Source organism: Coregonus lavaretus (assembly GCF_964263955.1).
Source record: "Coregonus lavaretus genome assembly, contig: HAP1_SCAFFOLD_484, whole genome shotgun sequence".
NCBI classification, from domain to species: domain Eukaryota; kingdom Metazoa; phylum Chordata; class Actinopteri; order Salmoniformes; family Salmonidae; genus Coregonus; species Coregonus lavaretus.
Window position 1 is genome coordinate 175,704 of NW_028166613.1, and position 18,069 is coordinate 193,772.

At 44.2% G+C, this 18,069-nt stretch overlaps 1 protein-coding gene across 10 annotated transcripts in view; it reads right to left on the reverse strand.

Annotated features, from left to right (window-relative positions):
- Nucleotides 1-17,705, reverse strand: part of LOC311114520 (ankyrin repeat and KH domain-containing protein 1-like) — a 64,492-nt gene extending 46,787 nt beyond the window's left edge. For all 10 annotated transcript variants that reach the window (XM_084189770.1, XM_084189767.1, XM_084189765.1 and 7 more), the window contains exons 1-2: nt 17,269-17,705; nt 3,701-3,854 (exon numbers count right to left, since the gene is read on the reverse strand). In XM_084189770.1, coding sequence (XP_084045896.1) covers nt 3,701-3,854; nt 17,269-17,544 — 430 coding nt within the window. In that variant the 5' untranslated portion in view covers nt 17,545-17,705. The remainder of the gene's footprint in view (nt 1-3,700; nt 3,855-17,268) is intronic.
- Between the last annotated feature and the right edge of the window lie 364 nt (nt 17,706-18,069).

Below are 18,069 nucleotides of genomic sequence, written 5' to 3' on the forward strand. Positions count from 1 at the left end.
TAAATTGCCTACAATAATTACAATGACTTTTCTCGCACCAAAATGAGGAAATGTCAGATTTTCAAGGTAGTCCTATTCCAGTACCTGAATTTCTGAGCTCCAAATTCAAGTAGGCTACTTCAAGCCCCTTGTAATAATAATAATAATAATAATAATAATAATAATAATAATAATAATAATAATAATAATAATAATATGCCATTTAGCAGACGCTTTTATCCAAAGCGACTTACAGTCATGCGTGCATACATTATTATTTTTTTGTGTGTATGGGTGGTCCCGGGGATCGAACCCACTACCTTTGCGTTACAAGCGCCGTGCTCTACCAGCTGAGCTACAGAGGACCACATTGTATTGTTTATAATTGCAGGTCTAACATGAAAAACTAAAATGTATTTGTCATGTTATTTCATTACCAGATCATATTATGAATAAGCCCATTCTATGCAGAATAATTAATAGCAATAGTGTTGGTGTTGCGCAATAGTCTATCCTACACAATTGCGCACAGTAGACTTGGTGTCCAATCCGAGGCCCAAAGACAAAACACATTACCTTGATGCTTTCTCTTAAATCTAACGAGACCCTGCTGTAAATCAAGCAGACAGCTGATCAACCTCAATTCGCTAGGGATATTAGATTCAACGTGGATCCAGGCACAACGGTCTTCATCAACTTAACGAATGAGACAAAATATTCTGGACATTCTTCACAAACACCTTTTTTCCAGCACTTGGGCTGTTGTTGCATCGCATGCGCTATCACAACAGCTGTTCCTCACTTGACTGTCATTAAGAAAATTCCTTCCTGGATCAGATGTGAGAAAATATCACGGCGTAACTAAATCAGCTGGACACCAAATGCGCATCCAACAAGTATTATGCATAATTATTGAAGAACCACATTAATGACAGTATCGATTTAGGTTTTAAGTATTAAGGTAATGTGACTTTTGGTTAGAAGCATTAGATGTTTTACCACCCACCAGGCGAATGCAGTAGCATTAGATGTTTACCACCCTCCAGGCGAATGCAGTAGCATTATATGTTTACCACCCTCCAGGCGAATGCAGTAGCATTAGATGTTTTACCACCCTCCAGGCGAATGCAGTAGCATTATATGTTTTACCACCCACCAGGCGAATGCAGTAGAATTAGATGTTTTACCACCCACCAGGCGAATGCAGTAGCATTAGATGTTTACCACCCACCAGGCGAATGCAGTAGCATTATATGTTTACCACCCACCAGGCGAATGCAGTAGCATTAGATGTTTTACCACCCTCCAGGCGAATGCAGTAGCATTAGATGTTTACCACCCACCAGGCGAATGCAGTAGCATTATATGTTTACCACCCACCAGGCGAATGCAGTAGCATTAGATGTTTTACCACCCACCAGGCGAATGCAGTAGCATTAGATGTTTTACCACCCACCAGGCGAATGCAGTAGCATTATATGTTTACCACCCACCAGGCGAATGCAGTAGCATTAGATGTTTTACCACCCTCCAGGCGAATGCAGTAGCATTATATGTTTTACCACCCACCAGGCGAATGCAGTAGAATTAGATGTTTTACCACCCACCAGGCGAATGCAGTAGAATTAGATGTTTTACCACCCACCAGGCGAATGCAGTAGCATTAGATGTTTTACCACCCACCAGGCGAATGCAGTAGAATTAGATGTTTTACCACCCACCAGGTGAATGCAGTAGAATTAGATGTTTTACCACCCACCAGGCGAATGCAGTAGAATTAGATGTTTTACCACCCACCAGGTGAATGCAGTAGAATTAGATGTTTTACCACCCACCAGGCGAATGTAGTAGCATTAGATGTTTTACCACCCTCCAGGTGAATGCAGTAGCATTAGATGTTTTACCACCCACCAGGCGAATGCAGTAGCATTTGTTTCCCTTCTAGGGTGCCGTCTTATCCTCTTTAAATTGGAACTTGGCAAGAACACCTTCTCTTATGCAGTGGGTTAAGGAGATGGTTATCTCTGCTGCTTGAAAAGGTTAGATACACGTCTCCCAAGATAAGTTTTACCTGACATGGTCCCCTTTCATTGAATATGAAGAGAGCCTATCTTTCACATACTTCAGCGCTCACATTTCAGTATAGACAGTAAATTCCTGTGTAAGTGGCTGCGATGTGTTAATAGGATTCCATTGTTACTGTGATATCGTTTTATTACATTTAATATTCTGTCATCCAAGCACTGTTGCCTTGTTCTCTTCAGCCACTGTTGGGCTTAGTGGGACTATCATTTGTTTTTCAACAGGACAATGACCCAACACACCTCCAGGCTGTGTAAGGGCTATTTTACCAAGAAGGAGAGTGATGGAGTGCTGCATCAGATGACCTGGCCTCCACAATCCCCCGACCTCAACCCAATTGAGATGGTTTGGGATGAGTCGGACCGCAGAGTGAAGGAAAAGCAGCCAACAAGTGCTCAGCATATGTGGGAACTCCTTCAAGACTGTTGGAAAATCATTCCTCATGAAGCTGGTTGAGAGAATGCCAAGAGTGTGCAAAGCTGTCATCAAGGCAAAGGGTGGCTATTTACTACATGATTCCATATGTGTTATTTCAGAGTTTTGATGTCTTCACTATTATTCTACAATGTAGAAAATAGTAAAAATAAAGAAAAACCCTTGAATGAGTAGGTGTTCTAAAACCTTTGACTGGTAGTGTATATTTAGTGGTATTGTGTGTTGTCCTGTTCTCCGTTATGCCTCTTGATCGTCATTGTAAATTACATGTTCTCAATTGACTTGGTTAAATAAAGGTGAAATAAATCATTAATGCAGCACAGAAACCGCATCCGAAATGGCAGCCTATTCCCTACATAGTGCACTACTTTTGATCAAGATCCATAGGCCTCTGGGATAAGGAATACGGTGCCATTTTGGACAAAGCCTAAGTGTATATCAGAGAGAGAGAAGCGAAAACTACATTGACATTTTCCTGTCATTGCCATTTTCTGTTGATATTTATGTGGAACAAAAAGCTTTTTACGGTAACATTTAGATTCTTGAATACTGTGTTACCATAAAACCTAGAAACACACCCTGGTCCATATAACACACAGACAGCACACAGTGAATGTTTACCCATAAGCACCTGCTCTAACACTACAACACTCAAGAGCCGGACACATGTAGGCTATGCACAAATGTGCGCGCGAGCACACACACACACACACATCCACATGTTGACATTAGAAACATGGACATATCTCTTTCTGGCTTTCCATCAGGCTGACTTTCCCCTGTTTGAATCGCCTCCTTCCTTCCCCTGAAGTAATCAGTGATCTAACATGGTCGGATGGCGGGTGACAGCTATGCAGTGCAAGATGCAGATAACCACACGTTCACTTCAACGGATCAAGCAGAACTGCAACAGTCTGCAAGGCAAGGCGTCAGGGTCAAGTTTGGGGGCGGTACTAGAGGGGGCGAGTTGGGTTCTGGAAGGGTGGAATGGGGTTGCTGGTGTGGTCCTTTCAGGTCAAGTAGGGTTGGATGGAATTGGTTTGGATTGGGTACTAGGCCTTAGTCTTAGGGTGAGGTGAGTTTGAATTGAGTTAGACTAAATAGAGGCAGGTTTGGGACAGGGTTAAACTGTGGGATCAGGCGCAGTTGGGTTCTGAACGACAGCAGTCAGGGTTAAGGCCCAGAGATGGATTCAGGGTCATACCTGCAGCCTCTAGCAGGGCCTCGAGGCGGGCCTGTGTCTCTGGGTCGACGGTGCGGAGGTCCACTCCGTCTGTGGCGCTGGACAAAAGCAGCTCTGAGGCAGTCTTCATGATGGGGTTCTCCAAGTCCTCCTGGTCCAAGATAAATGACTCCACCTGGGGTAAGGAGAAGAGGGAGAGAGACAAGTAAGCAATGCATAAGATATAAAGCACATAACAGCAGACAGGGAAATCTCACTCTTGATGTTGCATCTTGATCTGCAGCCGACCCGCAAAACCTGTAATATTATATCATCTGTATCCATCTGTGGAATTCCACTCAGTCCATCAACAACTACAACTGGACTCTAATGTAATACACAGCTCTTGAGTTTGACTGGTGTCCTCCACATCTCCTCTCTTATTTACATGACTGGAGGTTTTTCTCCAACACCACCGAGTGAGTGAGTAAAAATGCATGGCTCAGATAACCAACTGCAGTTGAAACATATTGGCAGTGGCGTGTTGCCGGGTAGAATGGATACTTCATCTACTCTAGACAAATGACCAATCAAATGAGAGGTGTGGTTCCATAATTCTCTAGAAAAGATAGTGAGGGAAAAAGTATTTGATCCCCTGCTGATTTTGTACGTTTGCCCACTGACAAAGACATGATCAGTCTATAATTTTAATTGTAGGTTTATTTCAACAGTGAGAGACAGAATAACAACAAAAAATGTCAAAAATGTTAGAAATTGATTTGCATTTTAATGAGGGAAATAAGTATTTGACCCCTCTGCAAAACATGACTTGGTGGCAAAACCCTTGTTGGCAATCACAGAGGTCAGACGTTTCTTGTAGTTGGCCACCAGGTTTGCACCCATCTCAGGAGGGATTTTGTCCCACTCCTCTTTGCAGATCTTCTCCAAGTCATTAAGGTTTTGAGGCTGACATTTGGCAACTTGAACCTTCAGCTCCCTCCACAGATTTTCTATGGGATTAAGGTCTGGAGACTGGCTAGGCCACTCCAGGACCTTAATGTGCTTCTTCTTGAGCCACTCCTTTGTTGCTTTGGCCGTGTGTTTTGGGTCATTGTCATGCTGGAATACCCATCCACGACCCATTTTCAATGCCCTGGCTGAGGGAAGGAGGTTCTCACCCAAGATTTGACAGTACATGGCCCCGTCAATCGTCCCTTTGATGCGGTGAAGTTGTCCTGTCCCCTTAGCAGAAAAACACCCCCAAAGCATAATGTTTCCACCTCCATGTTTGACGGTGGGGATGGTGTTCTTGGGGTCATAGGCAGCATTCCTCCTCCTCCAAACACGGCGAGTTGAGTTGATGCCAAAGAGCTCCATTTTGGTCTCATCTGACCACAACACTTTCACCCAGTTCTCCTCTGAATCATTCAGATGTTCATTGGCAAACTTCAGACGGGCCTGTATATGTGCTTTCTTGAGCAGGGGGACCTTGCGGGCGCTGCAGGATTTCAGTCCTTCACGGCGTAGTGTGTTACCAATTGTTTTCTTGGTGACTATGGTCCCAGCTGCCTTGAGATCAATGACAAGATCCTCCCGTGTAGTTCTGGGCTGATTCCTCACTGTTCTCATGATCATTGCAACTCCACAAGGTGAGATCTTGCATGGAGCCCCAGGCCGAGGGAGATTGACAGTTCTTTTGTGTTTCTTCCATTTGCGAATAATCACACCAACTGTTGTCACCTTCTCACCAAGCTGCTTGGCGATGGTCTTGTAGCCCATTCCAGCCTTGCGTAGGTCTACAATCTTGTCCCTGACATCCTTGGAGAGCTCTTTGGTCTTGGTCATGGTGGAGAGTTTAGAATCTGATTGATTGATTGCTTCTGTGGACAGGTGTCTTTTATTCAGGTAACAAGCTAAGATTAGGAGCACTCCCTTTAAGAGTGTGCTCCTAATCTCAGCTCGTTACCTGTATAAAAGACACCTGGGAGCCAGAAATCTTTCTGATTGAGAGGGGGTCAAATACTTATTTACCTCATTAAAATGCAAATCAATTTATAACATTTTTGACATGCGTTTTTCTGGATTTTTTTGTTGTTATTCTGTCTCTCACTGTTCAAATAAACCTACCATTAAAATTATAGACTGATCATTTCTTTGTCAGTGGGCAAACGTACAAAATCAGCAGGGGATCAAATACTTTTTTCCCCTCACTGTATGTCAGAGATTTTTATTGTTTAGAAAAGGGAGGTTCAGTTACGTCTCGCCATTTTGGTCCAAAGTTGTGTCTGTATGAGACTTAAAAAAATAAAAAAAACGTCAATTGATGAAAGATTTCTTGAGTTATCGTAGATTAATTCAGACTATTTTGAGGAAGTGTATACTGGCTACGGCATCTCGAGATGGACAAAGTGCTATTGCCGCTTTTTCTCGTTTTTCAAGCGAATGTCTTTTAAGGGGGTATGCGAGCACTCGTTCGAAGCACACTCACCAGCCGAACCGAAGCATGCAGAAGGCTTTAGTCCAAGCCTCAAGTTTTTCCTGAACGCGTGACCTGACCAGGAAAAAGGTCATGTCCATTATTTTTTGGCCCAGATGTTTGGTCATCCCTGCTCTAGACCTAATAAATATACTTTTTCCAGGTCAAGTCACAAAATGTCAGGTCAACCTCTTGGCCCAAAGTATGAACTATGGGACAGCTGTAGGGTTGGTATGAACTATGGGACAGCTGTAGGGTTGGTATGAACTATGGGACAGCTGTAGGGTTGGTATGAACTATGGGACAGCTGTAGGGTTGGTATGAACTATGGGACAGCTGTAGGGTTGGTATGAACTATGGGACAGCTGTAGGGTTGGTATGAACTATGGGACAGCTGTAGGGTTGGTATGAACTATGGGACAGCTGTAGGGTTGGTATGAACTATGGGACAGCTGTAGGGTTGGTATGAACTATGGGACAGCTGTAGGGTTGGTATGAACTATGGGACAGCTGTAGGGTTGGTATGAACTATGGGACAGCTGTAGGGTTGGTATGAACTATGGGACAGCTGTAGGGTTGGTATGAACTATGGGACAGCTGTAGGGTTGGTATGAACTATGGGACAGCTGTAGGGTTGGTATGAACTATGGGACAGCTGTAGGGTTGGTATGAACTAATCTAATCAAATTTTATTGGCCACATGTGCCGAATACAAAAGGTGCAGACATTACAGTGAAATGCTTACTTACAGCCCTTAACCAACAGTGCATTTATTTTTAATAAGAAAGTAAAATAAAACAAAAAAAAGTGTTGAGAAAAAAAGAGCAGATGTAAAATAAAATAACAGTAGGGAGGCTATATATACAGGGGGGGTACCGGTGCAGAGTCAATGTGCGGGGGCACCGGCTAGTTGAAGTAATATGTACATGTGGGTAGAGTTAAAGTGACTACGCAGAAATAATTAACAGAGTAGCAGCAGCGTAAAAAGATGGGGTGGGGGGGCAGTGCAAATAGTCCGGGTAGCCATGATTAGCTGTTCAGGAGTCTTATGGGTTGGGGGTAGAAGCTGTTGAGAAGTATTTTGGACCTAGACTTGGCACTCCGGTACCGCTTGCCGTGAGGTAGCAGAGAGAACAGTCTATGACTAGGGTGGCTGGAGTCTTTGACAATTTTGAGGGCCTTCCTCTGACACCGCCTGGTATAGAGGTCCTGGATGGCAGGAAGCTTGGCCCCAGTGATGTACTGGGCCGTACGCACTACCCTCTGTAGTGCCTTGCGGTCGGAGGCCAAGCAGTTGCCATACCAGGCGGTGATGCAACCAGTCAGGATGCTCTCGATGGAGCAGCTGTAGAATCTTTTGAGGATCTGAGGACCCATGCTAAATCTTTTCAGTCTCCTGAGGAGGAATAGGCTTTGTCGTTCCCTCTTCACGACTGTCTTGGTGTGTTTGGACCATGATAGTTTGTTGGTGATGTGGACACCAAGGAACTTGAAGCTCTCAACCTGTTCCACTACAGCCCTGTCGATGAGAATGGGGGCGTGCTATGGGACAGCTGTAGGGTTGGTATGAACTATGGGACAGCTGTAGGGTTGGTATGAACTATGGGACAGCTGTAGGGTTGGTTTGAACTATGGGACAGTTGTAGGGTTGGTATGAACTATGGGACAGCTTTAAGTCAGGCAGGGACAGTGAAAACAAAACCTCCCCCATTTCTCAAGGAGTCCATGTCCTATATGTAGGCCTCAGTCCTGCGCTGTTTTTTCCACTTGTTGACCTAGACATTAGCCATTCTGAACACACCGAGCAGTCTCTTAAGGTCTGATTCAAAGTCCATCCCTCCATCTGTAGCCGCTGCCTCTAGGGCAGCACTGCAGGCAGACACGTTCACATTGGTCCAGAGGCCTCCTTACTGACACGGTCTGGGCATTGAGGAAGACTCCGTCAAGCAAAGGCTTCAGATACATTAACCAAAGCCTTATTTGAGGAAAAATAAACATAAACAAACATACTTAAAAAAGGTATGCATTCACTGTGCTGTGAGTCGCCTTAAATCATGGATGGGCAACTCCCGTCCTCGGAAGCCTGATTGGTGTTACACTTTTGCCTCAGCCCCAGCTAACATACAGTGGGGGAAATAAGTATTTAGTCAGCCATCAATTGTGCAAGTTCTCCCACTTAAAAAGATGAGAGAGGCCTGTAATTTTCATCATAGGTACACGTCAACTATGACAGACAAAATGAAGAAAAAAAATCTAGAAAATCACATTGTAGGATTTTTAATGAATTTATTTGCAAATTATGGTGGAAAATAAGTATTTGGTCAATAACAAAAGTTTCTCAATACTTTGTTATATACCCTTTGTTGGCAATGACACAGGTCAAATGTTTTCTGTAAGTCTTCACAAGGTTTTCACACACTGTTGCTGGTATTTTGGCCCATTCCTCCATGCAGATCTCCTCTAGAGCAGTGATGTTTTGGGGCTGTTGCTGGGCAACACAGACGTTCAACTCCCTCCAAAGATTTTCTATGGGGTTGAGATCTGGAGACTGGCTAGGCTACTCCAGGACCTTGAAATGCTTCTTACGAAGCCACTCCTTCGTTGCCCGGGCGGTGTGTTTGGGATCATTGTCATGCTGAAAGACCCAGCCACGTTTCATCTTCAATGCCCTTGCTGATGGAAGGAGGTTTTCACTCAAAATCTCACGATACATGGCCCCATTCATTCTTTCCTTTACACGGATCAGTCGTCCTGGTCCCTTCGCAGAAAAACAGCCCCAAAGCATGATGTTTCCACCCCCATGCTTCACAGTAGGTATGGTGTTCTTTGGATGCAACTCAGCATTCTTTGTCCTCCAAACACGACGAGTTGAGTTTTTACCAAAAAGTTATATTTTGGTTTCATCTGACCATATGACATTCTCCCAATCCTCTTCTGGATCATCCAAATGCACTCTAGCAAACTTCAGACGGGCCTGGACATGTACTGGCTTAAGCAGGGGGACACGTCTGGTACTGCAGGGTTTGAGTCCCTGGCGGCGTAGTGTGTTACTGATGGTAGGCTTTGTTACTTTGGTCCCAGCTCTCTGCAGGTCATTCACTAGGTCCCCCCGTGTGGTTCTGGGATTTTTGCTCACCGTTCTTGTGATCATTTTGACCCCACGGGGTGAGATCTTGTGTAGAGCCCCAGATCGAGGGAGATTATCAGTGGTCTTGTATATCTTCCATTTCCTAATAATTGCTCCCACAGTTGATTTCTTCAAACCAAGCTGCTTACCTATTGCATATTCAGTCTTCCCAGCCTGGTGCAGGTCTACAATTTTGTTTCTGGTGTCCTTTGACAGCTCTTTGGTCTTGGCCATAGTGGAGTTTGGAGTGTGACTGTTTGAGGTTGTGGACAGGTGTCTTTTATACAGATAACAAGTTCAAACAGGTGCCATAAATACAGGTAACGAGTGGAGGACAGAGGAGCCTCTTAAAGAAGAAGTTACAGGTCTGTGAGAGCCAGAAATCTTGCTTGTTTGTAGGTGACCAAATACTTATTTTCCACCATAATTTGCAAATAAATTCATTAAAAATCCTACAATGTGAATTTCTGGATTTTTTTCTTCTCAATTTGTCTGTCATAGTTGACATGTACCTATGATGAAAATTACAGGCCTCTCTCATCTTTTTAAGTGGGAGAACTTGCAATTGGTGGCTGACTAAATACTATTTTCCCCCACTGTACATGACTCCAATAATCAACTAATCATAATCTTCAGTTTAGAATGCAATTATACTGAACAAAAACAAACGCAACACGTAAAGTGTTGGTCCCATGTTTCATGAGCTGAAATGAAAGATAGCAGAAATTTTCCACAGGGACAAAAAGCTTATTTCTCTCAAATGTTGTGCACAAATCTGTTTACATCCATGTTAGTGAGCATTTATCCTTTGCAAAGATAATCCATCCACCAGACAGGTGTGGCATATCAAGAAGCTGAATAAACAGCATAATCATTACACAGGTGCACTTTGTGCTGGGGACAATAAAAGGCCACTAAAATGTGCAGTTTTGTCACAAAACACAATGCCACAGATGTCTCAAGTTTTGAGGGAGTGTGCAATTGGCATGCTGACTGCAGGAATGTCCACCAGAGCTGTTGCCAGAGAATTTAATGTTCATTTCTATACCATAAGCCGTATCCAACGTCATTTTAGAGAATTTGGCAGCATGTCCAACCGGCCTCACAACCACAGACCACGTGTAACCACGCCAGCCCAGGACATCCACATCTGGTATTTCGGTCTGCAATAAAGCCCTTTTGTGGGGAAAAACTCATTCTGATTGGCTGGGCCTGGCTCCCAAGTGGGTGGGCCTATGCCCACCCGTGGCTGCGCTCCTGTCAGGTCATGTGAAATCCATAGATTACGGCCTAATGAATTTATTTAAAAATTGACTGATTTCCTTATACAGTGGGGAGAACAAGTATTTGATACACTGCCGATTTTGCAGGTTTTCCTACTTACAAAGCATGTAGAGGTCTGTAATTGTTATCATAGGTACACTTCAACTGTGAGAGACGGAATCTAAAACAAAAATCCAGAAAATCACATTGTATGATTTTTAAGTAATTCATTTGCATTTTATTGCATGACATAAGTATTTGATCACCTACCAACCAGTAAGAATTCCGGCTCTCACAGACCTGTTAGTTTTTCTTTAAGAAGCCCTCCTGTTCTCAACTCATTGCCTGTATTAACTGCACCTGTTTGAACTTGTTACCTGTATAGAAGACACCTGTCCACACACTCAATCAAACAGACTACAACCTCTCCACAATGGCCAAGACCAAAGAGCTGTGTAAGGACATCAGGGATACAATTGTAGACCTGCACAAGGCTGGGATGGGCTACAGGACAATAAGCAAGCAGCTTGGTGAGAAGGCAACAACTGTTGGCGCAATTATTAGAAAAATGGAAGAAGTTCAAGATGACGGTCAATCACCCTCGGTCTGGGGCTCCATGCAAGATCTCATCTCGTGGGGCATCAATGATCATGAGGAAGGTGAGGGATCAGCCCAGAACTACACGGCAGGACCTGGTCAATGACCTGAAGAGAGCTGGGACCACAGTCTCAAAGAAAACCATTAGTAACACACTACGGCGTCATGGACTAAAATCCTGCAGCGCACGCAAGGTCCCCCTGCTCAAGCCAGCGCATGTCCAGGCCCGTCTGAAGTTTGCCAATGACCATCTGGATGATCCAGAGGAGGAATGGGAGAAGGTCATGTGGTCTGATGAGACAAAAATAGAGCTTTTTGGTCTAAACTCCACTCGCCGTGTTTGAAGGAAGAAGAAGGATGAGTACAACCCCAAGAACACCATCCCAACCGTGAAGCATGGAGGTGGAAACATCATTCTTTGGGGATGCTTTTCTGCAAAGGGGACAGGACGACTGCACCGTATTGAGGGGAGGATGGATGTGGCCATGTATCGCGAGATCTTGGCCAACAACCTCCTCTCAATAAGAGCATTGAAGATGGGTCGTGGCTGGGTCTTCCAGCATGACAACGACCCGAAACACACAGCCAGGGCAACTAAGGAGTGGCTCCGTAAGAAGCATCTCAAGGTCCTGGAGTGGCCTAGCCAGTCTCCAGACCTGAACCCAATAGAAAATCTTTGGAGGGAGCTGAAAGTCCGTATTTCCCAGCGACAGCTTCGAAACCTGAAGGATCTGGAGAAGGTCTGTATGGAGGAGTGGGCCAAAATCCCTGCTGCAGTGTGTGCAAACCTGGTCAAGACCTACAGGAAACATATGATCTCTGTAATTGCAAACAAAGGTTTCTGTACCAAATATTAAGTTCTGCTTTTCTGATGTATCAAATACTTCTGTCATCCAATAAAATGCAAATTAATTACTTAAAAATCATACAATGTGATTTTCTGGATTTTTGTTTTAGATTCCGTCTCTCACAGTTGAAGTGTACCTATGATAAAAAATTACAGACCTCTACATGCTTTGTAAGTAGGAAAACCTGCAAAATCGGCAGTGTATCAAATACTTGTTCTCCCCACTGTATGTACTGTACCACAGTAAAATCGTTGAAATTGTTGCATGTTGTGTTTATATTTTTGTTCATCTGCATTTTCTAGGGTTGGGGAAAAAGCGTGACACCACTCCAGAGAACGTGAGTGGAGTGGAGCAGGAGCGAGGAGCGAAGCGTGCCCAATTTGACTGGAGCGAGTTTCCAAAAGGCTGGAGCATTGGCCTTCTCGCCCGCTCCAAATTTCACTACAGTATCGCTTCAGTGGCACTCACTTCATGAGCTCAGGGCATCCCTGCCCCAGCATGCATTTGTAGTCTACTTGTGTGCTGCTATAGTCCCTTGTTTTAGCTACTGTCATGGAGTTCGCTAAATACTTTCATAAAGAAACTGATAAAACACACAGTTGCAAAATCAAGGTGACTTACTAAGATGAGGAGGAACAACAGCAAGAGAGGGAGTGCAGTGATGTAGTGTCCACAACTAAAGAGTGATGTAGTGTCCACAACTAAAGAGTGATGTAGTGTCCACAACTAAAGAATCATTGTGGAATCTGAAAAGAGACAGATCCTAAAAGCATGATAGTATACTACATGCACATGCTAACAGAAAGGAATGAGGTGGTTAGCTAACTAAGTGTCATGATATGTTCCCAGTGCAGCTCTCTGTGATGTGGATGGGAGAGAACAGAGCCTGTTTTTCCTGTGTGGAACTGTTGTTTGATGAATGGCTTGGCTCTGTACAGTACAATGAGTTACCCTGAACTGAGCACAAAAGGCCAGCCTAGCAATAGAATATCTAGGATCCAGGGCATCTATAGAGTAGGATACCACTTGTGACGGTCACAGATTCCCATCTCAGTTTTCTACCTCACAGTGTAGTCCACAAACTAACTCTAGCATTTTCAGTGTACAGACTCCTTAAAATGTTTTCTAAATCAATGTTTTCCAAAATGGTGGTTCATATTTGCAACCGAAAACTAGCTTTTAACTACAAACAGTTTATTTGCTTTATGTGTGTAATAACTGAAAACACTCAAGAGCTCAATGTGGTCAAGGAGCAAAACAAGTGTTCCATAATAAACATCTCAAAAACATGCATGGAATGACATCCGTTCCATATCAACACTACAAGCCAGCTTAAGGTTCTCTCAAGTGGGGCCAAGCAAGCCAAGCAGGCTCTGAAAAGTTAGTGTACTTTAAACAGTACAAGCAAAGGGCCCATAGCTGACCCTTTAACACAGAACAGCACACCAGCATTGAGGAGGAAAACAGCATGCAGCAAATTCAGTACATACAGCACGAGCCCCCTGGCGCAGCTCCGTGCTGGGACTGCAGCTGCCCAAGGTCAGGGCCAGAGAGAGGGACTTGTGTCTGTCTGTGTACCCAACAACATGCTGACTAACCTGTCCCAGTTCCAAACTAGAATACTGTTTACTAGCATTGCTTGGCAAAGATTTTTGAGGAACGTGATGCAAGTGCTTATGAGGAAGTGCAGATAAAATTTGGGAATAAATATTGTGAATTCAACACTAGCAATATTCAAAGAGCATTAATGTGGTTAAACTTCAGACAATAGGTAATAAACAGTTTCAAATTCATTAAAACATTTAAATAATTATGACAAAATGTTAACATTCCTAGTAGTACATTTTTAAATGATTTACATGTTTAGTACAGTATGCAAAGATATGTAATGAAAACAATGTGCCATCTGCAACTGTCAAACAGCATTCAAAATAAAAAGAGTTGACAGCTAATTCAGTCAATAGTCTGCCCTTAGCTGTAGTCCTTTACCGAGATGAGGACCAGTAAGGAAAAGCTACTGGGAGTCCACAGGGACTCGGCAGCAGTCTATGTGGAGGAATGTAGCGATACACTTGGAATGCAGAACACAATGACCTTTGGGGGATGTAGTTCCAAGAGGACTCCCAAACAACAACGGACATCAGTCCTGCCCATCAATGAACTACAGTTCCCACCACTGTGTTGCGTCCAGAGAGCTGGAAAGGCCTGGAAAGGCATCTGCTTAATCCTGGAGCTCAGAGTTCAGCTGTAGCCCACAGGAGTGAGCTCTCCACTAGGCTAACGTTTCACAACAATCCCTCCCTTTCAGCCAGATCCTCAAGGAGGGGTGGCAGGTAGCCTAGTGGTTAAGAGCGTTGGGACAGTAACCGAAAGGGCCCTGGTTCGAATCCCCCAAGCCAACTAGGTGAAAAATCTGTCGATGTGTCCTTGAGCAAGGCACTTAACCATAATTGCTCCTCTAAGTCACTCTGGATAAGAGCTTCTGCTAAATGACTAAAATGTAAATGTAAAAAATTTAAAAGGCCTTTTAGGAAGGCCACAAAACATGACACCGGTATCAGACATATACTGTACATTCAGCCTTAACTAATTCCCGACAGACGCGATAGCTGCCTGCACTCGTCTCCTATCCCTGGAACCATTTTCCAAATTAAACATAAGAACTTAACATCCATTCCATCACGGTTTACTTATGGTATGGTCAGGTGGTGGTCGCTCAACAGGTAGTGTCTGCACCCTGTTAACATGCCAAGCTCCACAGCTTCCATCAACACCATGACATGTGAAAGTGCTATCTGTAGGTGCACATGTTACGACAGACAGACTTTTAAGATGACAGCCTCGTGAATAAATAAAACCCTTCCTGGAAATATATGGGAAACTTATTAGTGAATTGATTTTCCAGTATTATCTGGATTTGGCCCCCTAGCCCTGCACCACTCTCAGGTTATCGTCTGGTCTGGCAGTTACAACATGCGTCTCACACACACGATTCTTGCCTGGAAACTTGATTGCATTGAATTCTATGTCAGGCAGAAATGAGCGTTTTAGCCAGGAAAGCTCTCTCATGACCTTTACAAGCCAGAATGTTGAATAAAATTATATTTTAACTTACTTTAACGGTTGTCTGTGTGGTTGGTCCTTTTGCAGGTAGGAATGAGACATTATATCCACAGGCATGTATAATTACATCAACTTTTCAAAGCGCTGGTAGTGCGTTCACATTTATCACCTGAAGCACGCGCACAATATGAAAACGCATGCCCACCATGCATGCATGCTTGCCTAGCTCGTACACGTTTGACATGGTTCTGCGCTAGCTTCATGTGATAGAAATCTCAACGCACTACCAACGCTTTGATAAGGTGATTTAATTATACTTTCCTGTGGATATATTGTCTCACATTCCTACCGTCAAAAGGAGCACCAGCAGTAACGACCGGTAGTGTTTAAAATGTCATTTTATTCAACATGCTGGCTTGTAGAGGTCGTGAGAGAATTTTTCTTGATCCAGACACTCATTTTTGCCCGACATAGAATTCATTGCAATGTTGGGTTTCCAGGCAAACATGATCCTAGACTGTGTTCCTAGAATGGGATTCACATGACGCCATCCAAGCCTAATTACATTTCAACAGTAGTTAGTGGACAGAATAGCCAGACTGGTAGCGATGTTTACATTTACATCATTTAGCAGACGCTCTTATTTTATTTATTTGATCTTTATTTAACTAGGCAAGTCAGTTAAGAACAAATTCTTATTTACAATGACGGCCTACACCGGCCAAACCCGGACGACGCTGGGCCAATTGTGCGTCGCCCTATGGGACTCCCAATCATGGCCGGTTGTGATACAGCCTGGAATCGAACCAGGGGGTCTGTAGTGACGCCTCAAGCACTGAGATGCAGTGCCTTAGACCCCTGCGCCACTCGGGAGACCAGAGCGACTTACAAATTGGTGCATTCAACTTATGATAGCCAGTGGGACAACCACTTTTCTTTCTTTTTGGGGGGTGGGGGAAGAAGGATTACTTTATACTATTCCAGGTATTCCTTAAAGAGGTAGGGTTTCAAGTGTCTCTGGAAGGTGGTCAGTGACTCCGCTGTCCTGGCGTCGTAGGGGAGCTTGTTCCACCATTGGGGTGCCAGAGCAGCGAATAGCTTTGACTGGGCTGAGCAGGAACTGTGCGATGTGTCAGTCAGACGACAACCAACTTGAAAGTGTCATGGCCGCCACAAATCCACAGACAGATTAGAGTAGGGCAGGGTATGGTATGGTATGGCAGGGCAACCACTGGTGTGGCTTCAAAAGTCACACCTTCACCTGACCTGGAAGTGGATGTTGATTGGTTGGTGGTGAGCACACAGAGTGCAAACGGTGTCATGGAACCAATCCACATAAGAACGATTTTCGAGTTGAAACCGTTGTGTTATCATCATTACAGATGACAAAACAGGAGATCCTGGTTTGTGTGACCATGTTGTAGCTCGCGATCTCAGCTCATCTGACGGGTGTCAACCTCAACTGTGGTGTCCTGTGAGCCTGCTAACACATGGAAAGTTAGCCACAACTCTGAAAAGGGCCTGCTATGAATTGTAACAACGCAGGACTGTGATATAGAGTTGGCACTGCCTCGCGAGGCTGAGACAAGTGTCATCTGATCATTCTGTGTTATTTATGACAGCCCGATTATCCATCACTCAACTAGTTAGGACAGTTAACGTTAGCTAGTTAGCTGTCTAAAACGTGTGTTGAGGAATTGAAGGACAGTCGCCTTTAAAATGTATATAATTTAGAAAGGTGACGTAATTGCACCATTACGATAAAATGGTAACTTAGATAGTTTTAATATTGGCAAGGTTGAGAGCGCTTGCTTGTTCTGACTGTGTGTGAATACGTGCTCTCCCACCAATGTGTACAGTGTGTGAAGTCGAGAATGTGTATGTGCTGCGAGACGATTGCTAACTTACTAGCTAGCTAACGTTAGCTAGCTAGTACTGTCGATGGCATGATTGCTTCCACCCGAACTAGGCCGTGGTCACAGCCTACGCCGCATAAATAAAACATTCCATCGATTATCATGCAATTATGTCGGTGTCTTGCACTTTTCTCCTTATGTCTGACAACCCATGATAAATTGAGTTTGCTGGAGACATGTTTCGAGCACATTCGTAGTTGTTTTTTAGACTATTTCTTCAGCCTAGGAGGGGGTGGCTGCTGACATCTAGCTAGCTGGCTAGGCAGGGAGATGAACGTTTGCTTGCTATCTGGCTAACTAGCATATCTAGCTAACGTTACCTCTGATACCTCGTCTTCGTCGCTGTTGGATCCGGGACCAGAGGAAAGGACTGCAGCAGCAGCCAGTTTGAAATCCAGTCTGTCTGTAGAAGGCCCACCGGGCTCGCCGAACAATCGTACTTTCTTTCCGCCCACACCAATCCCTATGCCCCGTAGTCCGACTCCTGGTGTTGCTCCGACCCCCATCCCTACCGCTGGGGTACGAGGAGTCACCGAGTCAATCTCGTCCTCGAAGCCGTCCGTCAGCATTCTCGTCCCGGCTACTGCATCCTGCATACTTATCTTGACAATACGTATATTAGCGTTCTTATTGTTGACCTTAACTTCCTTCAGGGGTATCTCTTGTGGAATAGTCGGGTGTTTTTACTTCAGGGAATCCTGAAACTCTCCCGAAGCGAGGGTTGAGGAGGATCTCTTTCCCCCAGCCATTAGCTAACTTTCTAGCTAACAACCTAACCCACTGCGCACTGTTTGTCAGAAAACCCGCCTCTAAACAAAACACTGAAATCACCATTGGCTGAGGTAAAACAATGACTGACAATGATTGGTTTACATTGGTGCTTGTCAAGCGAAAGCACGCGACGTCACGTTAGGTTTACGATATCAAGAGTCTCTCAGAACGAACGTCAAGACGTGCAGTGGCCTCACTGGCCCTGGCATTTCACTGGTATTAAAAGTAAATAGGAATAAACTGGAATATTTCAGGCATTTACTGTCATGTCAACATGATATTTGGAACGCCATAAACAGGGACATCAACAGGAAAGTTACTGAACTGAATGACTACCGACCTGTAGTACC